General features: G+C 42.0%; 1 protein-coding gene across 4 annotated transcripts in view; it reads left to right on the top strand.

Moving 5' to 3' along the window:
* Positions 1-26367, top strand: part of DNAI1 (dynein axonemal intermediate chain 1) — a 58371-nt gene that overhangs the window by 3916 nt on the left and 28088 nt on the right. For all 4 annotated transcript variants that reach the window (XM_013053704.2, XM_045087889.1, XM_004747428.3 and 1 more), the window contains exons 2-9: positions 16648-16680; positions 19112-19210; positions 19393-19473; positions 21556-21682; positions 21951-22072; positions 22316-22435; positions 23417-23476; positions 24923-25057. In XM_013053704.2, the coding sequence (XP_012909158.1) occupies positions 16648-16680; positions 19112-19210; positions 19393-19473; positions 21556-21682; positions 21951-22072; positions 22316-22435; positions 23417-23476; positions 24923-25057 (777 nt within the window). The remainder of the gene's footprint in view (positions 1-16647; positions 16681-19111; positions 19211-19392; positions 19474-21555; positions 21683-21950; positions 22073-22315; positions 22436-23416; positions 23477-24922; positions 25058-26367) is intronic.

Below are 26367 nucleotides of genomic sequence, written 5' to 3'. Positions count from 1 at the left end.
TTATGGTCTCTGCATAGGCTCCTCATGGAACAGTACTTTTCAAACTAATGATCTTGATGAGGGGTGACTAGGCTAGGGGAGAATTGGCAAGAATGTATACAAGACCAAAAAAGAGTCTTAGGTGATTCAGAGATTTTTGGTCTGGTGACAGCCTAGCATCCATAGCTGGAAGGACAAGAGGAGGTGAGCAGAATCTAAGGGTAACTGAAGTGTTTCTATATGTTCAAAATAAGGTATCCATGCTCTTATGACCCTTCTCCTCAGTGTAGGACCCTTCTCCTCAGTGTTTCTTCAAGCCCTAGATATGATCCTTTGCCCCTTTAGCTCCTGAATATCTCCCAAATCAAACCCCTTTTTTCATATTCCCCGCCATCTCCTTAGCCCAGCCTACATCATCTCTCACCCAGAGTGCTGCAAATCCTTGTAACTGGGATTTCCTCATCCACTCCTGTTCCTTCTAATCCATTCTCTACAACTGTATCAAGGGAATTTTTTCAGCTGTCAATTTGATTATGTCATTCCCACCCAGGACCTTTCAGTGGCTTCTCACTGCTCTTAGTTAGGATAGGGACAAATTTTTTAGATAACACTTCAGGGGTGTATGTGGGCTAAGTCCCATTTGGAGCTCTAAGCCTTAACTTTTATTACTTTCCCCCATTAGTGCTATACTTTACTTCTGTGTACTTCTTTCTGGAACACTCTTTAAACCCTCCCTCACACATGTACTCCTAAGATTTCAGCCCAATAATCAGTCTCCACAACCTGCCCCAGTGTTGCTGCCCAGCTAATGAAGATAAGGTTGTTTCCCCTACTATGTAGTAATATACTTTTTTTAAAAATATTTTCTTTATATATCTGACACAGAGAGAGAGAGATCACAAGTAGGCAGAAAGGCAGGCAGAGAGAGAGGGGGAAGCAGGCTCCGGGCTGAGCAGAGAGCCCCTTGTGGGGCTCGATCTCAGGACCCTGAGATCATGACCTGAGCCGAAGACAGAGGCTTAACCTACTGAGTCACCCAGGCACCCCTGTAGTAATATATCATGATCCTTTCTTGATCCTTCCTTCCTTAGCCTGCATCCTAGTATGTACTTACTCACTTGTTTGTGTTAAGTATTTAATTATTCTGTGTCTATTCTATTAGACTGTGAGCTCCTTGAGAGTAGAACCTTTGGATGTTTTTGCTCACATTTGTTCTCAAGTTCCTAACACAGTGGCCATCACATCAGAAGCTCTCAATAAATGATAATTTAGTGAATGATAGAGTGTGATTGAGAAGTAGCATAGGGTGTTATGAAAGCATGTAGTAGGATATCCTAACACTGCTTCTGGGGGAATGAGGGACAACTTCTAGGTGGAGCACTGTGATTTAAGGTTTGGACAAAGGAAGGAGTTCAAAATACAGGATGAGGAAAAATGACCAGGGAAGTTAGAAGACAACACAGAACAGAAGACATACAAGAACATACATAGAGGACAACAAAGAATAATGTCCTAAAGAAGAGTGTGTTTAGAGTGAATTTACAGTGTTTACAGTGAGTTTACAGTGTTTATAGAGTATGTGGTCAACTGTGTCGCATGCTGCTAAGGGGTCAAAGAAGACGAGAACTAGACATAGCCATTAGGTTTAATAATTAGGAAGTCAATGGGGACCTTGGAAAGAATAACTTTCAAGGTAAAAGCGAGACTGAACTGAGCTAAGAAGACAATAAAGACTATGTAGACAAGGATTTTTTTTTTCTTTGTAGGGATGGAAGTAAGATTTGAATATGTTAAATGCTGAGGGGAAGGACCCTGGCATAGAGAAAAAGAAGGTGGAGATCAGGAGACATAAAATATTGACTGGAACCAAGTCTCTGAGGAGGTGAGAGTGGATTAGTTGTAGGACAGGAGACAGAACACTGTGACAGAAGAAAAGAAAGGAGGAAGGATGGATGCAGATGATGATAGTTTAGAAGCTTAGGGGCACCAAGTTGAGAGAATTTTCTCTTCTCTTCCCCTAGTAGTGTTATGGAATTCCTTCTGGAAGTGATAACTAGAAAACAAATTTTGCCAATGGCAGTTCCATTCTGTTATGATTATACTCATGCTATTTTCAGAGTTACGGTCTGAGGTTTGTCATGCACAATTATCAGATTACAAAACAGCTGTGAGCATTTGCAGCCAGAACTTGGTCTCCTCCCCTGTTTACTGTAGAGCCTAGCACATTGTTAGTACTCAGAACATGCCAGGTACTCAAATAACAATGGCAGAGGGTTCTCCTGCTTATCCCTGGGCTTTGCAGCCTGCAAACTGATGCTGAAGATTAATTTTGATTCTCTGTCTCCAGCTGTGAGCAAGTGACATGAAATTGTTTTCTGCCAGTTAGGGATTTGAATGGAGCATTCAGTCTTCCTGTTGCTGAGGCAGAGTTGTATGGAAGAAGCAGGCAAAGGACACAGCTGTTGATGAAACTTTTTCAATGTTTTGTGTCTCAAAACACTTTGTCCTACTTATGGAGTCACTGGATTCTGGTTTGTATGGTGGGCTTATGTCCTCTATTTTTCTCACCTCCTAGATTTGAAAACTCTTGGAAGTGGGACCAACTCAGCCTTGGTTCTTGTTTAGCTGTCATCCTAGGATCTGGTACATAGTAAAGCTTAATAAATACTGGATGAATGAATAATGACTGATTGAATCAGTTGATGAGTAAATAAATGCATGATGGAAAGGTATGTACTACAATACTCTGAACACTAACTTTTCTTTCTTTCTGGGTCTGTAGCAGGAGCTGTTTGTGCCTTTGTCTTCATCAAAGCAGCTTTATTCTCTTAATTACATAGGGACTCTACTCCTGATATTAACCTTTTTTCCCTACTTTAATTTTTACCTCACATCCATTTTCTTATTTACTTATTTCTCTCATGTGTCATATATTTAGCCTCAAATCTTGCTTTGGGACAAACTGGAATATAAATTGATTTAAAAAAAAAAATGCTGATCCCAGGGTGCCTGGGTGGCTAAGTCTGTTAAGCTTCTGAATCTTGATTTTGGCTCAGGTCAGGATCTCAGGGTTGTGAGATCCAGCCCCTCCGTCATAGGCCTGGTGCTGGATATGGAGCCTGTTTAAGATTCTCTTTCTCCCCTTCCCTCTGCCCTCCCTCCCTCTCCGAGCACTGACGTGTGCCCGCACGCATACTCTCTCTCTCTCAAAACAAAAAGAAAAATCTGCTGATCTCTAGACAGACACATGGTTCCAAGTCTCTGTATCTTTGAAAATGATTTTGCTCTTCTGCCTGGAATGCCCAAGGCTTTCCTACTTCTAGTCTTTATGGGCCTGGCAAACTATAAGGCACACAGATTTTAGTCAAGCTCTAAATTGCAAAGAACAGAGACACACTCAAGTTACCTCAAGTAAAGGGAAATTGGGTGATGGGGGAAAGGTGTATGTGGGGGTTTGTGGATGGATATTATAAATACATAAGTAGCCTAGAATCAGAACTGGAAAACTATTGGTTCTGAAACAAATAGAAGTACTCATTATTTTCTCTGTATCTTTCATGGCCTCTCTTCTTCTCTTAGCAACTATGTTCCATTTCTTAGTTTCATTTCCCAATCAGCCACCTTTTCCACGTTTCTGCTCCCTCCTAACTTTAGTGTGTTTCCCACTCATCACGCCACCTTGGACTCTCTCTAACTCACAAACATCTCCATACTATCTGCACCCATCACCAGTTCGCTCAGGAGTCCCAGTTCAAACTTTTGGAGAAGAGAAAAAAAAAAAAAAAAAAAAAAACTCTTGGAGAAAGAATCTGATTGACCCTAGCTTATCTGTTCATGCTAGACTGTATCAGGGAAAGACAAGATCGCATGGCTTTCTAAGCAGTCAGAACTGTGAGCCAGGCAGTTTCTCTTACAAGGATTGTAAGGTATAGCCTGCTTTACTCCAAAGTAACTAGTACATTGTTTCCGAAAAACCTCTTTCCCATACATTGTGCAGGGGCTCAAATTTCTTCCAGCTCAGTGCTTCCAGTCAGGGCTGATATTTACATTACAAAAGGTTCTGTCCTTTACAAAAGCCTTTCCTTCAGGGTTGTTGTTCCTGGGTGTGTGTGTGTGAGTGTGAGTGAGTGCTTTGAACAGCCTGTTTCTACAATGAATTTTGTTTTACTTTTAAGATTTTATGTATTTATTTGACAGAGAGTAAGAGAGAGAGCAAGCAGGGGGAGGAGCAGGCAGAGAGAGAGGGAGAAACAGGCTCCCCACCAAGCAAGGAGCCCAATGTGGGGCTTGAAACCAGCACCCCTGGATCATGACCTGAGCAGAAGGCAGGCAGATGCTTAACAGACTGAGCTACCCAGACACCCGCTGCAATGAATTTTAAAGATTTTATTTATTATTTATTTGACAGACAGAAATCACAAGCAGGCAGAGGCAGGCAGAGAGAGGAGGAAGCAGGCTCCCCGCCGAGTCCCAGGACCCTGGGATCATGACCCGAGCTGAAGGCAGAGGCTTTAACCCACTGAGCCACCCAGGTGCCCCCTCTGCAATGAATTTTAAAATGCAGCACATTATATATAACTTTTAAAGACCTTAGTGTAGGGGACTTATATTCTGGCCATGATGGAACAATCCATACTGGACTTGCCCTCCCACTGTAAACAGATAAAATTCTGGACACATCATATGCCACATTCCCTCAGGACAGTGATTCCAGAGGGAAGGAATGTAAGCAACAGGAGTCACATGTTTAGTCTTGCTCTCTGACTGGGGACAGTTCCTTGACCATGGCTTAGGGAGGTAGATCCCAAAGGAGAGTGTGTTGATAGCAGTGAGATAACCCAGATATTAGAAGTAGCAGACAATGACTTTAAAGCAGCTTTTATAAATATATTTATGGACTTACAGAAAATATTGACTTAATGGGTGGGTAATCTAAGCAGAAAATGAAAACAATAGAAAAATAAATATTAGAATGGAAAAATAATTGGATGGGCCTAATAGATGAATGTGAAATGTGTCCACTGAAATGATCTAAGGTCAGAGAGAAACAAGATTTAAAAACATGAGCCTTAATGACCCCTGGGACCATGTCATATATGTATGTCATGTATGTTATTGGAATCCCAGAAGGAAATAGAGGAAGGGGAAATATTTGAAGAAATAGTGACCAAAATGTTCTGAATCTGATGGAAGTTCAGTGAGTTCCAAGCAGGATAAATACAAAGAAAAGCACCCTTAGGTCTCTCATAGTCAACATACTGAAAGCCAAAGATAAAAATAAAATCTGGAAAGTAGTCAGGACAAAATGACATATTGCATAGAGGGTAATTATGGCTGACTTCTCATTGTACAATAACAATGGAGGTCAGAAGACAATGTAATGACATATTTAAAGCTCTGAAAGAAAACTATTGTCAATACAGAATTCTACATCTAACAAAAATATCCCTCAAATAACAAAGGTGAAATAAATACATCTTCAGATAAACTAAAGCTGAGAGAATTTGTCATTGGCAGACCTTCACTACAAGAGGTACTCAATGAAGTTCTGTAAGCTAAAGGAAAAACGACACCTGATAGAAGCTCTATCTATGGGAAGGACCAAAAAGTACTAGAAATGATAAATATGTGGCTAAAGATAAAGGACTATCTTTTTTTCCTTCTATTCATTTTCTTAAAAGATATATGACTGTTTAAAGCAAAAATAAGACCATTATAAGGTGAGACTTATAATGTATATAGAAATAAAATGCATGACAACAATAGGGCAAAAGGTGAGATGGTAGTAGTAAATGGAATTAAGATGTTATAAGGTTATTACATTGTGAAATATGAAGTGGTATGGTATTTATTCTTAGTGGACTATGGTAAGTTTAGAATGAATATTGTAAACCTTAGAATAACCACTAAAAAAGTAATAACAAAAGGCACAGCTAAAAAGCCAATAGAGGCAATAAAATGAAATAATAAAAAAACTCAGTTAACAAAAGAAGGAAGAAGGTGAACAGAGGAACAAAATGCACAGATGGAGGGAGGCAAATCATAAGAGACTCTTTAAACTATAGTAAACAAACTGAGGATTGCTGGAAGGGATGGGATTGGGGAGAAGGGGTAGTTGGGTGATGGGCATTAAGTTTGACACCTGATATAATGAGCACTGAGTATTATATGCAACTGATGAATCACTAAATTCTACCCCTGAAATTAATAAAACACTATATGTTAACTAAATTGAATTTAAGTAAAAAAAAAAAAATGTTTTTAAAGCAGATGAAAAAAAACAAAAAACAAAAGCGAAGAGCAGAGTAATGAAGACAACTATACCATTGCTTTCAATTAAAAGGTAGAGTTTCTCAAGCTATGGGGGAAAACAACAAGACCCACCTAAGTGGTACCTATAAGAGATAGAGTTTAAATGTAAAGACATAGAAAGGTTGAAAATAAAAGAACAGAAAAAATATACCCTGAGAATGGCAAGCCCAAGAATATTGTGTGGCTATAGTATTTTCAGAACCAAGTAGGCTTAAAGACAAGGAGTATTCTAAAAGAAAAGTAGGGACATTTCATAATGATACAGAATCTGTTCAAGAGAAGACATAAAATCACAAACATGTAGGTACCTATTAATAGAAGTTCAAGATATATGAATCAAAAACTGACAGAGCTAAAGAGAGAAATAGAAAAATACACAAAGATAGTTGATCTTAATACTTGTCTCCCAGTAACTGAAAGATATAGAAGATTTGTTAAATAATTTAACCTAATTAACATGTATAGAACACTGTACCCAAGAACTGCAGAATGCTCACAAAATAGACCATATGCTGGGACATAAAGTAAGTCCCAAGACATATTGAAAGATTAAAATCTTACAGATTTTAATTCAATTCAAAATCAACATCCATCGATGAGAGAAAGAACCTCAGTGTATTAGGAATAGTTTGAACAAAATGGAATTAAAAATAAATAGCAATATCTTTAAAATCCTCAAATATTTAGAAATTAAGGAACACACTTCTAAACAAAGGTAGTCAAAAGGTGCAAGGACAGATGGTAGCTACACTTGTAGTGAACGTAGCATAATGTTTAAATTTGCCAAATCACTATGTTAAACACCTGAAACTAACGTAATATTGTATGCCACCATATTTCAATAAAAAAGAAGTAGCACAAGGGATATTAGTAAACACTTTTAACTGAGTGGTAATGAAAATATAACATCACAAATTTTCAGGTGCTGCTAAAGTTGTTCAAAATGGAAATGCATAGCTTTAAATGCCTGACTTAGGGAAAAAAAAAATGAAAGATTTAAAATCAATGTTTCATAGAAACAATGAGAAAAACAATAGAGAAAATTAAGAATGCCAGAAATTCATTCTTTGAAAAGAGTAATCAAATTGACAAAACCTAGGGGCGCCTGGGTGGCTTAGTGCGTTAAAGCCTCTGCCTTCAGCTCAGGTCATGATCCCAGGGTCCTGGGATCGAGTCCCGCATTGGGCTCTCTGCTGAGCAGGGAGCCTGCTTCCCCTTCTCTTTCTCTCTGCCTGCCTCTCTGCCTACTTGTGATCTCTGTCTGTCAAATAAATAAATAAAATCTTAAAAAAAAAATTGACAAAACCTAGCAGGACTCATCAAAATAAAAATAAATCAAAACAGCAGAATCAGGAATGGAACATGAGAAATCACTACTGATCCTACAGACATTAAAAAGGATGAAAAGGAAATATTGCCACAACTTTATGGCAATAAATTCAATAATTTAGATAGAACTGACAAATTTTTAAAAGATTTTATTTATTTATTTATTTATTTGATTTTTAAAGATTTTATTTATTTATTTGACAGAGAGAGAGATCACAAATAGGCAGAGAGGCAGAGAGAGAGAGAGATGAGGAGAAGCAGGCTCCCTGCTGAGCAGAGAGCCCCATGCGGGACTCGATCCCAGGCCCCTGGGATCATGACCCAAGCCGAAGGCAGAGGCTTAACCCACTGAGCCACCCAGGCTCCCCTTATTTATTTATTTTAGAGAGAGCAAGCAGGAGGAGGGCAGAGGGAAAGAGAGAGAATCTCAAGCAGACTCTCGCTGAGCTGGGAACTGAATGTAGGCTTGATCTCATGACTCTGAGATCATGACCTGATCTGAAATCAAGAGTCTGAGGTTTAACTGACTGAGCTATCCAGGTGCCCCACAATAGACAAATTTTTTGAAAAATGCAGTTTACCTTAAATGACACAAGAAAAAATGGGAAATATGAAAACTCCAAACCTACTTTTTAAAAACTGAGCTCATATCTTAAAACCTTCCCACAAAGAAAATCCAGGCCCAACTAGTTCCACTGATGAATTGTATCAAATACATAAGGAATAAACAACACCAGGGGTGCCTGGATGGCTCAGTTGGGTAAGTGCCCAACTCTTGATTTTGGCTCAGGTCATGATCTCAGGGTCATGAGATCAAGCCCCATGTCCGGTTCTGCACTCAGTGGAAAGTCTACTTGAGATTCTCTCTTTCTCCTTCTGCCTCTCCTTTTGCTCTCTCTCTCTCTCTCAAATAAATAAATAAATCTTTTTAAAAAGGGAATAAATAACACCAATCTTACACAAAGTATTATAGAAAATACAGAAAGGAATAAATACCAACTCATTTGATGATACCAGTGTAACTCTGATATAAAAATCAAAGTTATTACAAGAAAAGAAAATGACAGGCCAATATCCCTTATGAACGTAAGTGCAAAAAATCCAACAAAATATTACCAAATCTATTTTTTGGCAATACATAAAAAGAATAATAGATCAAGTGGGGTTTATCCCAATAATGCAAATTTAGCTCAACATTAAAAAAATTAAAGTCTTTCTTCACATTAACACAACAAAGGAGAAATATCATATAATGACATCTCAATAGATTCAGGGGACAAAAAGGACAAAATTCAACATCTAACCACAAGATATTAGTATAAGGGTCAAATAATGTACTTAAAGGTGTTTAGTAAACTGAAAGATGTTATAGAAACAGAAGGTGTTTTTATTGTCATCCCTCTATGACACTCTTAGGTTTATAGGCTCCTTTCTAGTAAGGACTTCTTGAGGCCTGGACAACACACTTTTCAATTGTACAATAAATGCCCTCAGAATGGAACTCAGTTGTCATGCTGGCAGACCACAGTAGAGTAATGAAAAATGACAACTACAAACTCTACACTGCTGCCGTTAACTTGGCTTGCTGAGTGCTGGGCTCTGAATTAGGTGCTCTTCAGGCATTGTTTTATTTTATCCTTTGAGCAACTCTAAGGAGGGCACTAATATTTTTCTCTACCTTATAGATGAGCAAATGAGGATTAGAGACTAAATACTTTCTTCAAGATCTCACATATAGTTCATGGCCCTGTTGGGAACCCAGCCAAGGCTTACCCTAAAGTTTCCACTTTTATTTTTTATTTTATTTTATTTTTTTTAAGATTTTATTTATTTATCAGAGAGAGAGGGAGAGAGAGGGAGCACAGGCAGACAGAATGGCAGGCAGAGGCAGAGGGAGAAGCAGGCTCCCCGCCGACCAAGGAGCCCGATGCGATGCGGGACTCCATCCCAGGACTCTGGGATCATGACCTGAGTTGAAGGCAGCTGCTTAATCAACTGAGCCACCCAGGCGTCCCAAGTTTCCACTTTTAAATTCTACTCTCCTTGCCTGCTATAGCCTTATCTGGCAAGGATACCCTAGAGTTGGCTTCTGCCCTCCTGGGCTTCCAGGTAGGCACAAGCCTGGCCTCATATCCCCCTTTTCTTTCTTTCTTTTCTTTTTTTTTTTTTTTTAAAGATTTTATTTATTTATTTGACAGACAGAGATCACAAGTAGGCAGAGAGGCAGGCAGAGAAGGAGGGGGAAGCAGGCTTCCCACTGAGCAGAGAGCCCAATGTGGGGCTCGATCCCAACAACCTGAGATCACGACCCAAGCTGAAGGCAGAGGCTCTAACCCACTGAGCCACCCAGGCGCCCCTCATATCCCTTTTTTCTGTATTCAGAACACTGTGCTAACTGACACTGGATTAGTAGGAAAGAAAAACCTCTTTAGTTGTACTTTTTTGATTTTAAAAATTCTTTTTTTTTTTTTTTTAGGATTTTATTTATTTATTTGACATAGAGAGATCACAAGTAGGCAGAGAAGCAGGCAGAGAGAGAGGAAGGGAAGCAGGCCCCTGCTGAGCAGAGAGCCCTATGTGGGACTCAATCCCAGGACCCTGAGATCATGACCTGAGCCGAAGGCTTAACCCACTGAGCCACCCAGGCGCCCTTGATTTTAAAAATTCTTAGTTAGCATGTTAAATTATAAAAGTAACGCACGCACATTCACATTAAAAATATTAAAAGCATTTTAGGGGTGCCTGGATGGCTCAGTGGGTTGAAGCCTTTGCCTTCAGCTCGGGTCCTGGATCCCAGAGTCATGGGACACACACCCCCAAAATCAGGTACTCTGCTCAGCAGGGAGCCTGCTTCCCTTCCTCTCTCTGCCTGCCTCTCTGCCTACTTATGATCTCTGTCTGTCAAATAAATAAAAAAAATATTTTTAAAAAGTATTAAAACTCCTCTCATGGTTTTAATATACAATGAATAGTATTGGTCACTTCCCCCAAATTTCCCAGCCACATTCCCTAAACCAAACTGCTCTTAACAGATTCTATATATTCTTCTAGAAATTTGGATGTATATGCAAATACACACACATATATAGTCTTAAAGTAAGCAGATGGGTCATCTATTCCTGTAGCTTGGTTTTTTATTTAACAACATACCTTGGAGAGCTTTCCATAACAGTACATAAATGTTTATCTCATTCTTTTAAAAATAGGCATAGTATCTTATTGAATGGCTATGCAATAATTTATTTAACTAGGCCCCTACCAATGAATATCTAGACGTTTTCCATTTTTAAAAACATTACAAATAATGCTGCAGTGAGCAATTTTGTACATCTTATGCATGTGTATGAATACTGCTATAGGAAAAATTCAAGAAAGTGGAGTTGAAGGCTATCTGCATTTTAAATTTTGTGAGGTATTGCCAAATAACCCTATAAAAAGTTTGCATCAGTTGGCACTCCCACAATAGCATATGATCATGTCTACTACCCTTCATCTCTAGTGTTTCAAAATTTTGAAATTTCCTTTCAACTACACTTATTTAGTGCCTTCTGTGTGCTTTAGACACTGCACTAGGCTCAGAGATTTGGAATGCAGTCAGTGTAGCCCAAGAAAGATTTGTTGGTGAATTACTATTCCCTTGGGACTAAGAGCTCTTACCCTTTTAAAAATGGAAACTGCAAGCTGGTGAGGTATTTAGTTTCAATGTAGCTTAATGGAAACCTGTTAGTGAGTTTTAAAATAAGGACCAAGACAACTGAAATGGTAAAGGAAGTCTCCTGGGCTGCAGGAAGGAGGATGCTACATCTGTGGGTTTGCGGGCTTCGAAGAGCCCCTCTTTCCAGGAACAAACATGTTTTATCATTGAACTCTTTGGAGGAGACCTGAGCCACTCTAGTCCCTAAGGTGGGGGCCTCCTAGTAAGCAAGGGCCACACAGATTCTGTGTGGCTGAGGGCAGAGCAGCGTCTATAACTGGGAATAAAGGCTGCCAGCTATCATTAATTGAGCATAAACTCTGACTAAGCACTGCATTATGTACTTTATGTGCATTGACTTAATCCTCATTACAACACCACAATTGAGAGGGTGTCATTATGTCCAGTTTAAAGATAAGGATACTGAGGTTCAGAGAAGACAAGTAACTTGCCTAGAGTCATAGAACTAGCAGGTAGTGTTGTGGGAACCCAAACCAAGCTATGATTGACTTCAGAGCCCACATTTGGGCTCTCTGAGTATATCTGATCATGTACTTGTTTAATAAATATTATATCTTCATAATAGGGAACAGTTTAAGAACGTTTTTATCTCCTTACCCCTAAAATATGCTCAGGGACAAAGGGGTTGCTTATACTTTTCAGTGGGCCATGTACCAAAACTGATCTAAGTTCAGGTAAATGCCCAGTAGGTGGCAATAATAATCATCTGTTACCTTGACCAGAATTTTCATTTTCAAAGCACAGTCCCACAGCTGTGGGAAGAATAGGGTAGGGGATGATATGGATGCTGTGTCAGAGAGCTGAGATTTATCTCTGGGCCGATGAAGAACCCTTGGAGGCTTTAAATTAGGAGAATGATATGATAAGATTTATGTTTCAGGGAGATCACTGATAGTGATTAGTTTGGGTTCAAACCCTGGTCACCTTTGGGTCAGTTGCTTGCTCACTCTAAGCCTCAATATCCTCTTCTGTAAAATAGAATAATGATAGCTATTACCTGATAAGGTAGTTCTGAAGGTTAAATGAGATAATGCATGTGTATTGCTTAGTAAATGACTAGCTCAGAGTAAATGCTCAGTAGATAAGAATGATGATAATAATATAATTATTAGAGTGGAGAGAAACTGGAGTCAGGGAAATCAAATGTAGCTAGGCAAGAGAGAGTAAGGGCCCGAATTAAGGGAGGTGTAAATGGAGGGGATAGTTATGAAAGATATTAAGGAGATAGAATTGTTAGACTTTGAAACATGATGCTAATGGAAGGGAGGGAAAAGCAGGCATATTTGACGATTTCCACTTTCCAACTTGGGTGACTGAGTGGATGGGGATGCTTGAGTGAAATAGGAAATACTGGAAGAAATAGAAGTTTGGTGTAGAAAAAGAATATAATGGTTAGGGTAGAAAAAGAATATATTGAGGTTGGTTTTTAATATATTGAATTTAAGTACTCTGTTACCAATTTGAACATGGTTCCAGGAAGTTTAAGCTACAGAAATAGATTTGAACTTTGGGGCACAAGGCTGGCTCAGTGAGTAGAGCATGCAACTCTTGATCTGGGGGTTGGGAGTTCAAGCCCCACATTGGGCATAGAGATTACTAAAATAAAAAAATAACCTTGAACTCCATCATAAGGTGTAAGATGAAGCTATGGGTGGGGTAAGAACAACCAAAGGGAGTGTATAGAATAATAAGACTGGATTGGGCCATGCCTGGGTGGCTCAGTAGATTGAGTGGAAGGTCTGACTTTTGCTTTCAGTTCAGGTTATGATCTCAAGGTCATGAGATGGAACCCCATGGGGCTCTGTACTCAGCAGGGAATCTGCTTGAAATGCTCTCCCTCCCTCTCCCTCTCCCTTCCCCTTCCATTCATGCATTCTCTCTCTCTCTCTCTCAAAATAAATAAATAATTTAAAAAAAAGAAGAAGGCAACTAAGGGGTTCAAGCATATATTCCTGGTCAAGGATATTGAGAAGCAACTGCTGGAGAGGTGACATGGAAATGAAAGTGGAGAACTTTCAAGAGAGAGCAAGGGAACCCAGCCCTCTCCTGAAAGAGAAATGAGAAGTAAGCATTAGGGAGCTGAGTTTTTACCAGTTCCCTCCCCCAGGATGCTCACACTAAAATCTATATTAATGAGAATAGAAAATGCTCTACTATGGGATAGTTCAGACTGGGACATCTGTTATCCCATTGATCATCAGGATTAAGTTGACTGCTATGGTGTTCTTGGGGGCAGGATTCCTCTTCCTGTATCACTCCTCTAATAGACATCCTCCCTTGGCCAAATAAAATGACCTATCCAAAAGTAGAGGATCTTCTTTGGTCAAGTATAATTTTAAGAATATATAAGTACAAGAATAGTGTAAGAATGGTGGACTTCCTTTGCTGGAATCTCCAAATTGTCTCCAGTGTGTACTGTAGTATTATATTTCTTTTCATAATACTATTCGCTTTTGCAGACCAAAATCCAGAAATAACAGAGTGTCTATCTGAAGTTCCATTTCATTTTTCATCTCATAACAGCCCATACTTGTGGTGATGATGGAAGATGGGACAGAGCCTTGCTCAAAGTGAGGAATGAAAGAGTAGAGGGAGGTAGGAGAAAAGTGATAATATGGCAGGGTAGATAAAGGACTAGCAGAGGTTAATTGAGTAATGTTTTGTTAGGCAGAGATAGTGGGAGCAGCAAGGGGGGAAGGGGAAAATGGTGTTTCTGGCTGGAGGAACTATAAAAAGCAAAGGTATAGGGACACCTTGGTGGCTCAGTGGGAAAAGCATATAATTCTTGATCTCAGGCTAATCAATTTGAGCTGCATGTTGGGTGTAGAGATTACCTTAAAGTAAATAATTAATTAAAAAAAAAAAAAGGTGCAGAGGTGAGAAAGCGTAGGCCATGCTCAGGAAATGTGAGTAGACTTGGTGGGCTGCATCTCAAAGTGTTAGCACATGAAGGGTTGGAGAACAGGCTGAAATGGAGATGCAGGGCCAGATGATAGGGTTCTGAGGGCCAGGGGAGGGAATGTGCGCTTTGTTCTTCCGTGGTTTGATGACTTCTGGGAGGAACCATCAAAAGCTTTCCAAGAATTCAGCCTTGTCTGTCTCAGGCTTCTCCTTTTGGAAGACCAAGGGCCCAAAGTGGCAGTCTGACATTCAATCTCCTTTGCCATGGTTGGGAAGTCAGGGCTGCAGCTGATTTCATTGGCCTGTTTTGCATTTATTATAGTGTGGCTTTTATAGTGTGTTAATTGAAATATTTCCAACTGCCAAAAACAATTACACTCAAATTGCCTTGTCAGTTCTTTTATTGCCAGATAAATGTTTTACAGACATATTTACGGGGGGCAGTGGTAACTGGATCTCGTTTTCTATTTAAGGCTGGCAGTTGGGTCTGGGATTGGTCCTCCAGGGCTCTGTTGTGGGCCAGAAAGCTGTTGGATGTGGCGCTTCCATCTTTTTCCCTTAGGGATCAGAGGTGCTTAAAAAAAAAAAAAAGGCAGCTTTCTGGCTCGTGTACTTTAGCCTCGGAGAAGGGTTCCATTGCTGGAAACCCTGGCAACCTGGCAGAAATCTGAATCCTGCTGCCTGCCCTACCAGCAACAATCCCAGCCCAAGCTGAAACATGCTTTTCCCTCTCCCTGGCATCCCTTTCCTCTCCTCCACCATCACAGCCCTCCCATAGACTATCATGCACGAGCCGTAAGAGGCCATCTAGTCTAACTCTTTCACTTTGTATTTGGGAAACTTGGGCCCCAGAGACTTCCCCTAAGACCACACAGGTAGATTGTGAGCACTGGGAGCAGAGGTCTCTGTCCCATGGGCTGTGCTGCCGGCAGGCTGTTCTGGCCCCCTTTTCAGTACTTGAGACCTGTTTCTTATAAGAACCCTTCCTTCAGGTTTCCAGCCTCCCCTGATCTCCCTTTGGCTTGATCATCTGAAACCCCTATCGTTCTATATATATACTGCACGGCTTTTGCTTGCTTGGGGAACATTTTACTGGCTCTGTCACTGTTCTTCTCTTGCCTTTGTGCATGCTGTTTTCTTCTTCGGAAAAATATTTTCTCTACTTGGACAACCCATACTTGTTCTTTGTTACCTGACTAGGAAATAGCCACCTCTGGGAGCCTTTCTTGGGCTGGGTAGGTGTCTCTGTGCACCCCTCCAGCGCCCTGGGCACCCGTCTCTCTGCTGCTGATGAGGAGCAGGCTTTCAAAGGAACATATACTGAGGGAGGGAGGGAGGGAGTGAATGAGGGAGGGAGGGAGGGAGGGAGCAATGATGAGCACTGCCTACACTACTCTGTCCTCCATGGACCCTGAGCAAACTGGAGCGGAGACCTCATCTCTCTTCGGTTTTGTCCTACTGCTGACGTGTGTCCCTGACAGATAAACAGACATTCAGCAAGTGTTTATCAAGCTGAACAGACCATGCTGCTCTCAGGAACAGAAGATTTTAACATATTATGACTAGAAGGTCATCACATCCAATCCTATGCATTTTACTGACAAGGAAACCGAGGCCCAAAGAGGAAAAACATTTTTCCCAGCCTCATGATCACTAATGGCATTCCTTCATTTATTCAATAAGGATTTTGAACACTTACTATATTCTCAGACCGCAGTGTATAAAACAAAATACCTGCTCAGAAAGAGTTCACATTCATCCCAAACAAGTGTTTTTGAGTATAATCTGACCTCAAATTCCCCTTAATGCATAGTACAAAGCTGAGCTCTTAGAATACACTTTTTTTTTTTTTTTTTTTTTTTAAAGAGTGGGAGAGATGGGTGAGGAGGGGCAGAGACAGCAAGAATCTTAGGCAGACTCAATGCCCAGTGTGGAGCCCAATGTGGGGCTTGATTTCACAACTCTGAGATCATACCTGAGCCAAAACCAAAAGTCAGATGCTTAACTGAATGAGCCACCCAGGCACCCCTAGAAAATGCTTTTTTTTAATGTTTGTTGAGGGGTACCTTGGTGGCTCAGTCAGTTAAGTGTCCATCTTCTGCTCAGTTCATGATCCCATGGTCCTAGGATCAAGCACCACATTGGGCTCCCTGCTCCGTGGTGAGCCTACTTCTCTCTCTCCTTCTGCCTACTACTCCCCCTGCTTGGGTTCTCTTTCTCTCCCTCTCTTCCTCTGACAGATAAATAAATAAAATCTTTAAATTATTAAAGAAAAAAAAAGACTTAGGAAAGCTCGATGTCCACTATCTTTGAGGTCTCTGGGCAGAAGCCTCCCTGTCTATAATACTATTTCTGATGATCCCGCAGAAATTTGCCTATGAATTACCTCTTGTTTCTGTTCTTTTTTTCAGAGCATCAGTGTGGGCAGAGGAGCCAGGAAGAGAGTAAGTGCTAAGCCCACTGCAGGCTCTCAGCAAGAAGCTAATAGCATTGTTTTCCATTGAAAATATTAGCTGTATGTTTTTTAGAAAATTCAAATGAGCAAAAAGAAGGTTAAAATCACACTTAAATCCACCATTGCAGGAAACCTCTTACTTAATACATGATGTTATATCCTCTCAGATATTTCTGTGCATATATAAAAATTATATGTATTTATATTTAAATGGAATCAAACTGCATGTTATTTTATAATCTGCTTTTTACATAATATATTTGAGTACTTTCCATTGCCAATAAAGATACTTTTATAGCATCGTTTAAAATTACTGTAAAACATTTCACCATATGTTTCTTAAGGCCATACCATAATTTGTTCAACCATGCCCCATTATTGGACATTTAACTGTTTCTTCTTTTTCACTATTATGATCAGTTCTCCCATAAACACTCATGCATTTAAATCTCTGGCATGTCTATGGTTGTGGTTATTTCTTTAATATAAAGGCCTACACATAAAAACTTTAGTCAAAGAGTATAAATATTTTTTAGGTTTTTGAGAACTATTTCCAAACTGCTCTTTAGAAAGGCTGTCCTTGATTTGAAGGGGCACATGCACCCCGATGTTTATAGCAGCAATGTCCACAACAGCCAAATTATAGAAAGAGCCCAAATTTCTAGCAACTGATGAATGGATAAAGAAGATGTGGAGTGTATATATAAAATGGAATATTACTCAGCCTCTGAAAATAATGAAATCTTGCCATTTGCAACAATGTAGATAGAACTAGAGGGTATTATGCTGAGTGAAATAAGTCAGTCAGAGAAAGACAAATACCATATTATTTCACTCATATGTGGAATTTAAGAAACAAAACAGATGAATATAGGGAAAGGGGGGAAAAGAGAGTGAGAGGAAAGCAAACCATAAAAGAATCTTAACAATGGAGAACAAACTGAGGGTTGCTGGAAGGAGGTGGGCCGGGAATGGGCTAAATGGGTGATGGGTATTAAGGAAGGCATTTGTGATGAGCATTGGGTGTTACGTAAGTGATGAATCACTGAATTCTCCACCTGAAACCAATATTGCCATGTATGTTAACTAACTAGAATCTAAATAAGAACTTGAAATTAGAAAAATCACCAAAATTGTTAGACCGACCTGCTCATCAACAGGGCACCAAAGTCATGTTTTTGAGGAATAAATAAATATCTTCTATCTTTCACAGTAGAAAAAGAAAGGTTAACTCTAAAATTCTGTTCCAAAATACAAAATACAGAAACTGTAGTCTGCCACAATAGAAAAGCTATTAACAGAAAGATAAGAAAACTGATCTAATTCTACAGAACACCAGCAGCTCGACTGTTTAGTCATGTACCTCGAGGGTGGGCACATTTTATCTGTAAAGTGCCAGATAGCAAATATCTTAGGTTGTGTATGCCGTATGGTCTCACGTATAACTACTCAACTCTGCTTGTAGGGCAAAAGCAGCAAAAGATAATATATAGATGAATGAGAGTGATTGGGTCCCAATAAAACTATTTATGGAAATAGGAAAAGAAAAAGAAAGAAAGAAAGAGAGAGAGGAAGAAAGGGAGGAAGGAAGGGCGAAAGAAAGAAGAAAAAAAGAAAAGGAAAGAAAAGAAAAGAAAGAGAGAGAGAAAAAAAAAGGAAAAAGGAAAAAGAAAGATTGTGCTAATTTATGGTTATCAATTTTCCCATAACCTCATCAACATAATATTAATTTCATTTGGTTGAGGGGTCTCTTTATTTTGGGTTTTTGTTGTGTAAGTTTTCAATAGTTTTTTTTTTTTTTAAGATTTTATTTCTTTGTTTGTGAGAAAGTGAGAGAGTGAGCACAAGCCGGGACAGAGGGAAGGGAAATCCCAAGCAGACTCCCCACTGCGCAGAGCCTGATGTGGGGCTGCATCTCACAACCCTGAGGTCATGACCTGAGCTGAAACCAAGACTCGGTTGCTCAACCAACTGAGCCACCCAGGGGCCCCATTGTTTTCAGGAGTTTTAAGTGAAAAATTGGATTCTTTGGGGGTTTTTTTCTGCATATTTTTGCTATTATAAGGGTGATTTTTTTTTTTTTTTTTAGTATGTCATAGGCCACTTTGGCAAAGTGTTTAGCTATCTATTAGGGAAAGGAGAAAGTTCTAGTCCTTGTTTTTTTGGCAGCAATCTGACGGTCTCTCTGAAGGCTCACCACAATGTTCCAGCTAACCCCTGACCCAAGGGCCGAGGTAGCCAACATCCTCCAGGCAGTGAGAACTCCAGCCCGAGCAACTCCTTCGGACTCTTTCATGAGTGGTCTATTGTGTATTCTGTAGTCTCCATGGGGGGGCAGGGCTTGGCCTCTGGGAGGATCTGTGAATGAAGCCACTTCTGGCTGCTCTACTTGCTGACCCTTACATGGGGTTTTTGACCAGGATGAAGATTCAGGAACCGATGTGGGGGAAGGAGCAGATGAATGGGCCCAGTCCAAAGCCACAGTCAGACCCCCTGACCAGCTGGAGCTGACCGATGCGGTGAGTCAGGCACCTCCCGCCCTTGCCCCTTCCACCTTCTCCAGTCTCAGAGATGTGCTCTTGCACGGTAATGATTAGCCGCCTGTACAGAGCCTGGGTGTGAGATGTCTGCTGGTACCCCAAGTACCAGAAGAGATGGGGAGCCCTCCATGTAGGACCCTCTGGGTATTTCTCTCCCTCAGGAGCTAAAGGAAGAGTTCACCCGCATTCTGACTGCCAACAACCCACACGCCCCCCAGAACATCGTCAGGTACAGCTTCAAAGTAAGTCCCCCCACCCGGGGTGGGGGCCTCTGAGTACCCCTTGGCTTGGCAGGGACTTGCTATTCTGCAAAAACCTCTCTGCTATTAGAGACCATCTTTAAACTTTGTTCTTTGGCTGGAACCTTGAAATTTTACATGAACTCTTCCAGAGATTTCAAAAATTTCTTTACTAATCTCCCTTACAGTCTTAATGAGTATTTATTACATGTCAGACACTGTGTTAATAAATTATTTTAGTTATGTTTAAAACTTACAACTATCCTGAAAATTAGATAGTATTATCCTCATTTTACAGATGAAAAAAAAAAAAAAAATCAAGGCGTAGAGTGGTTAAGCCCAAGGTCATGCAGAAAATAGGGGACAGAATCAGGATTTGAATCCATTCTGCCTGCAACCACAAACCCTGTTCTTAGCTGCCACACTGTTTTATCCTCCCAACCATCTGAGTTCCTGAGACAAGGGCTTTGTGGTGACTATGTAAGGCAGAGCATCCCAACCTATGTGCGGAAATAGTAATTCTTTCAGCCCTCCAGGGGTAGGTGGGTTTGGTTCAGTCAGAGCACATGGGCTGGGTTCCTCTCTAGAGCTTCTCTTTAGAACTTACCCCTATATGTCATACAAATGTAAAAATTTTCTATGTGACTTGAAAAGGATTGAGAAGAAATGTTTTGAAAGAAGGAAGGAGGGGTGCCTGGGTGGCTCAGTGGGTTAAGCCTCTGCCTTCTGCTCAGGTCATAATCTCAGGATCCTGGGATCGAGGCCCACCTCGGGCTCTCTGTTGGGCAGGGAGCCTGCTTTCCCCTCTCTCTCTGCCTTCTTGTGATTGCTCTCTCTGTCAAACAAATAAATAAAAATCTTTTTAAAAAGAAAGAAAGAAAGAAAGAAAGAAAGAAAGAAGGAAGGAAGGAAGGAAACCTGGTGTCAAAGTCAATGGTACAACTAGGATGATTTTCAATAAGGAAGCTAGGTAGGGGACCCAGACTAATAGACTGTACAGAAACAGGGATCACATCTGCGTTTGCTAAGCTTTATATCCCTGGAACCTAGAAAATACTTGGCATGTTGTACAGTGTCTGCTTAAAAATTATTTGTTGAAGGGGCACCTGGGTGGCTCAGTGGTTTAAGCCTCTGCCTTCAGCTCTGGTCGTGGTCTCAGGGTCCTGGGATCGAGGCCCACATCGGGCTCTCTGCTCGGTGGGGAGCCTGCTTCCCCCTCTCTCTGCCTGCCTCTCTGTCTGCTTGTGACCTCTCTTTCTCTCTCTCTGTCAAATAAATAAATAATCTTAAAAAAAAATTATTTGTTGAAGAAGGAATGAACAAGGTTGCCTGGATTTTAAGCTGAGCCCTGCTTCTCATTTGCTGTATGAACTGGATAAGGGCCAAACTCAAAAACCTTTTCTAGATGTCTGTGGCCCCTTGTATGGCACAGAAAGATTGGGGATTGGGGGTGTCTCTGAGAATCTATCCAGTCCTCACATCCACTTATAACAGTGTGGAGAAGGTCAGGCCAGGTGTGTCTGATGACTATGTGTGACCTGTCTCAGCTCTGTGGTGAGACAGGTACACCAGGATCCCTCAGCATGGATGTGAGAGACAGTGATAGGCAAGTCCAGAACTATTCAAAGTTGAAAAGAAAAGACAGTTTAAAAATATGTCTTTGATGAGAACGTAAAAGAAAAAACTTCTTTCATTTGCCTCCTCTTTTTTTTTTTTAAGATTTTATTTATTCATTTGACAGAGATCCCAAGTAGGCAGAGAGGCAGGCAGGGAGAGAGGAAGGGAAGCAGGCTCCCTGCTCAGCAGAGAGCCCGAAGCAAGGGCTCGATCTCAGGACCCTGAGATCATGACCTGAGCTGAAGACAGAGGCTTTAACCCGCTGAGCCACCCAGGTGCCCCATTGTCTTCTCTTCTTAAGCTGGAATGTAATGAAAACTTCAGGTTAACTGAACATTTGGGGATATCTATCTATATATATCTCGTTAACAGATGGACCATGTTAGTCCTTAAAGAATGAAGGCAGACAGCATTCTCACTCCGGCGCTTTTGGGACCCCTGGTCTGACTCAGCCCCCTCTCCTCTTAGGAAGGCACATATAAGCTTATTGGCGTGGTGAACCAACTGGCAGTTCACTTCAGCCAGGTCGGGAATCTGATCCCCAAAGACTCGGATGAAGGACGGCGGCAGCACTACCGCGATGAGTTAGCAGCAGGTAGGCCTCGGGGCCGGCAGGAAGTGGAGGCCCAGAGCCCAGGTTCCTTTCTGTGGTCATCCTAGGGAGCAGATACTAAGCCATAACTTCGCAGAGCTTCTGCTTACATGAAGCCCCACAGCTGGCGGCCCTGCTGCGGTCTGGGAGTTAAGCTGTGAGGACCCTGGGGTAGCTGAGGCCTCAAAGGCAGAAACCAAGAGAGCCTTGCCCTGCCAGGGGACGAGGGAGCAGGCTTGGCCTTTGGATTCATCTGAAGTATCTTATCAAGGTTCTCAGGAGTCTGCCAAGGTGGTGATTTCAGAAACCGAAATCCTTGAAGAAGAAGAAGAGCCTAAGGAAACAGAAGCCGAAACTGAACTTGGGAGTCAAACAGATGTGCCTGCCGCTGAGGTACAGTATGGAACCTCTCCCATTCCTCCCCTTCCAGCTCCAGCTGCGGATGGAAGCTTTGGGGCTAACTGGTTGGAGGGTGGGGCTGTAGGTGAGAAGTTAAGAGGCTGTAGGTAGCAAGTCTCTGGCATCATCACCCTGTCCTACTCCAGCCTCTCCTAGGGCATGACTTCTCCCCATCCCCGATTCCCCACCACCTTCTTCTCACAGCTGAGCCCTGGTCCTGTGGGTCTTTTTTTCTAGGCAGCTGTAAAAGCAACTGAAGAAGAATTGATGACTCCTAAGCAGCCCAAGGAGCGAAAGCTCACCAACCAGTTCAACTTCAGTGAGAGGGCCTCACAGACCTTAAACAATCCTCTCCGGGTAGAGCAACCCCCACCACAGCCCCTTGACCTCCTGGTTCTGCACTATTGCATGGCAGGGAAGGAACAGGCTTGACTCCTGCCCCAGCAGCCCTTAGCCTGGAAGGATGACAGGCACAGCACAGTTCATCTCTCCAAGGAGAGCTGGGAACATGTGTTGGGGGTCTTGTAAGCTGTTCAGAGTTCAGAACTCCTTGTAAGGAGTTCAGAGTGGGTAACAAGGAGTCTGGAGCCCTTCACTGAGATTGAAACTTGTATGGGCCTTGGAGAAGAGGTCAAGATCTGGGGGAGAGAGGGGAGGCCAGAATGTGCCAGGGAGGCAGGACTAAGCCAGTTTGACTGCAGTTGATGCTCTCTGTGATAGACTAGCTGGAAAAGGCTAGAAAAGTTTCCTGGCTCACTAGTATGGAGGACCCTGAATACCAGGTTGAAGGAACCTCTCAGGATTTCAGGGGAGAAACTCATGTATGTAGACAGTGTTTTACAGAAATCAACCTATGAATGGAGGACAGAGGTCTACAGGATGGGTTTCTGGAAGCTCCTAATCATGCTGTGTGCTCCCTATTCAGTAATCTGGGTGGTACATAATGAAGAGGGAATGCATTCCTCTGTTGGAGCAGAGATCCCAGTATTAGGGAGAAGCCTTCTCAGGATAAGGGATGTTAGCCCAGTAGCTTATCAGGGGCTGATCTCTGTGTCTTGCATCAGGAGGCTGGCCAGAGACCTGTCCATCCCCCACTTGGAGTTTTTCTCCTTTGCCCCTGAGTTCTATCTTAGGCTTTTTCTAAAGAAGCTTAGAAGGAAAATGGAGGCTCTCACTCCATCATTTGGTCCTTTGTTCAGGCCCTCTTTACTTCCCCAGTTCTGTGTTCCATCCCTCCCTCTGCTCCAACTGAAATGTTTCACCCAAGGATATACTGCCGGGTTAAGTGAGAAGGATTTGAAGGCTTTCTGTGGGTTTCCTGCTGTCATTGTTCTCTAGGACCGAGAATGCCAGATGGAGCCTCCTCCCAGGACAAACTTTTCAGCCACAGCCAATCAGGTGAGACCCTGGATCAGTCTAAAACTCATCACCACACCCCAGCCACCCACCCCATGCATCCTTGTCAAAGAATCTTCTGCATCCATCTATCTCCCTGTTCCTTGTCTAGGCTCTGAACACTAGGGATATGAGACAGTGGGACCACACCCTGTGAGCTCTGGATCAGCTACATGCCCCCCACCCCAGGGCAAGGCTGTCAAAGAGGGAAATAAGCATGGTTTCTAACTCTCTGTAACCCATGGCACCCCAAGGCTGACTCTGAAGTGTTAGCATTTTAACCTGCTCTTCCAGAAGCCTTCATTCTTCCTGAAGACCCTCTTTCCCCCTCAAATCCTACTGGTAGCCATGCTGATTTGGGCAGGATTTGGTGCCAGGAGACCTGAGCTCAGGCGCCAACTTGCTGCTCATACTATAAGATCCTGGGCAAACCATGTCACTCTTAATTCATCAGTTACTGTTTCTCTGTCAAATGAGGACAACAAGCAGCCTCACAGAGTTGTCGGAAGGCTCTGAATGAGATAACAAACATTGAATTGTATTGTAGCATGGAATATTGGCCCGTGGGTGAATCATTACTGTAAGGTGTGTCTATCTGGCCTCCAGGTGGCAGTGACTGCCCAACTCTGGAGAGCACAGACTGTGATCTGGGGTTTTTCAGTCCCAGATCCTTGCTGGTTCCTTTGTTACTATCCTTGGGCTTCTCTTGCTGTCAGATCCAGTTAGCAGGAGTTTCCTTACTTTTTTTTTAAGATCTTATTTATTTATTTATTTGAGAGAGAGAGAGACACACACACACACACACAAAGGGCATGAGCAGGGGGAGGAACAGAGGGTGAGAGGGCAGGGAAAATCTCAAGCAGACTTGGCAATGAGTGTGGAGCCCAACATGGTGCTCAATCCTACAACCCTGAGATCATGACCTGAACCAAGAGTCAAACACTTAACTGACTGAGCCACCCAGGTGCCCATCCCTTATGTTTGTTTATCTTTTTATGCTCAGAAGTTGTGGTCAGTGCTCTAGATAGCCGACATGAACTAGTGAAGTTTATCACATCTCTATATGGGGAAACATTTTTAAAATGTCCTAGTTCAGTGTCTTATAAATCACCAAGAAAAATGTGAGCTATTCTATATTTGCCCATTTGTTTTGCCTAGCAGGGTCTGTAGGTTGCAACAATACTGATCTTTAGGTGACAATTGAGCCTCTAAGCTGCAGAGTAGAAAGTTCATCCCAGAGGTGCCCTGAGAGCTTCATTCTTGTCCTAGAGCTGACAGCAGAGAAGACAGACATCGAATACATAATTACCCTGGACCAAGTAGAGGGTGCTATAGAGGCATGTGACAGGGGTTGACATAGTCTATTCCTCAAACCCTAAAAGCTAAATAGGAGCTGCCTGGATGAAGATTTTGCCCTATGATGATCCTTCTCATCTTGCCCTTGCCTAGTGGGAGATCTACGATGCCTATGTAGAGGAGCTTAAGAAACAGGAAAAGACCAAAGAAAAAGAGAAGGCAAAGACACCAGTGGCTAAAAAAATGGGGAAGATGACCATGAGGAAGATGACATCTATGGAGTCCCAGGTTTGATGGAGGTTTCATGGCTGTGTCACAGAGAATGACTGAGTGGGATCTTGGTCTCTGGGTAGTGAGGAACCTGGTCATCAGGAAGGACTTCACAGACTTTAAGGGGTGTGTGTGTGTATGTGATAATGCTGAAGTATGAATAGTTCTTTTCTTTTGGGAAGATGTGAGAAGAGCTAGAGCTACCTCTGGCATTCCATACTTCTCCCCATTCAGGATTGTTGGGCTAGGGGGCAACAGAAGACATGAATGTTATTGAAAGTTCAATGTATACCTTGAAAGAGCTCAGGAGTCTTCTCAGGATGAGGTGGGATATGAGAATAGAGCACCATCTCCCTGAGCAAGGGCTCCTAAGGTTTGGGAGAGTGATTTGCTCTTGACCTTCAGTCTTTGGGCTTTATTTGTTCAATTTTTTAGGTGAGTCTTACGGGCCAGAAGGCAAGTCAGAGCTGATCACAGTCACCAGCATGTCCAGGCCAATGGGTGTGATCATTCCGGGCTGGATGTTTACTCTGAAGAACCATATAGGAGTCATTATAGAGGTCATGGTTGGGGGGCTCGTTGTAGGTATAGCCAGTATAGGTTGGGGATCATCATGGAAATTATGATGATAGGTCACCACAGGGAAGATCACCACAGGGAGATGCTGAAAGGCCACTTTTGTCCCTTCAACAGAGAGAAAGCTGGGTCGGGAGCCAGAGTCACAGTATGGGTATCAGGATGAGTTTGACTGGCAATGGAGTGGGAAAGTGAGGGCCACAGGAAGCCGAAGTCTAGGTTCAGCACCGTGGAGAGCGCCCAAGCAGCTCTCTGGGAAGTGGTTCTGCTACAGAAAACAGATCAGTTAAAGGAAATTTTGCTTTGTCTTAGGTATGCCCACTTCCATTCAATTTCATGTCCCCAATAAAAGTCACATTTTATGAGAGGTTTGAGACTTCCCTGCTTCGGCTTAATATGAACTTCTCTAATTCAGTTTCATTCAACTACAGACCAAAACTTGTGATCATGATCATGCTGGGTACTGGAACCCAGAAGTGAAAGATGAAGTCCTTGCCCCATGGCTTGCTCTGTCCAGACCTTTGATTTCCCCTGTACTGTTGCCTAGAGGTTAGTGGCTTTGTAGGAGCTGTTGGCTTGGGTCAAGTTTCACTTGAAGATCCTTTAAGGATTTAGCTGTAGGCTGTGTGTTAGGACTATTATTATAGAAACCTTAACTGCAACTGCCAGGACCCAGAGAACAGAAGAAATGTCCCCATGGCTGAGACTGAAAACTGTCCTTTGGTCTAAGCCCTTGGTGCCTAACATGTCTA

Source organism: Mustela putorius, unplaced genomic scaffold (assembly GCF_011764305.1).
Source record: "Mustela putorius furo isolate JIRA1106 unplaced genomic scaffold, ASM1176430v1.1 tig00001584_pilon_pilon_pilon, whole genome shotgun sequence".
Taxonomy (NCBI): Eukaryota; Metazoa; Chordata; class Mammalia; order Carnivora; family Mustelidae; genus Mustela; species Mustela putorius.
This window is presented reverse-complemented; position numbering and strand designations above follow the sequence as displayed.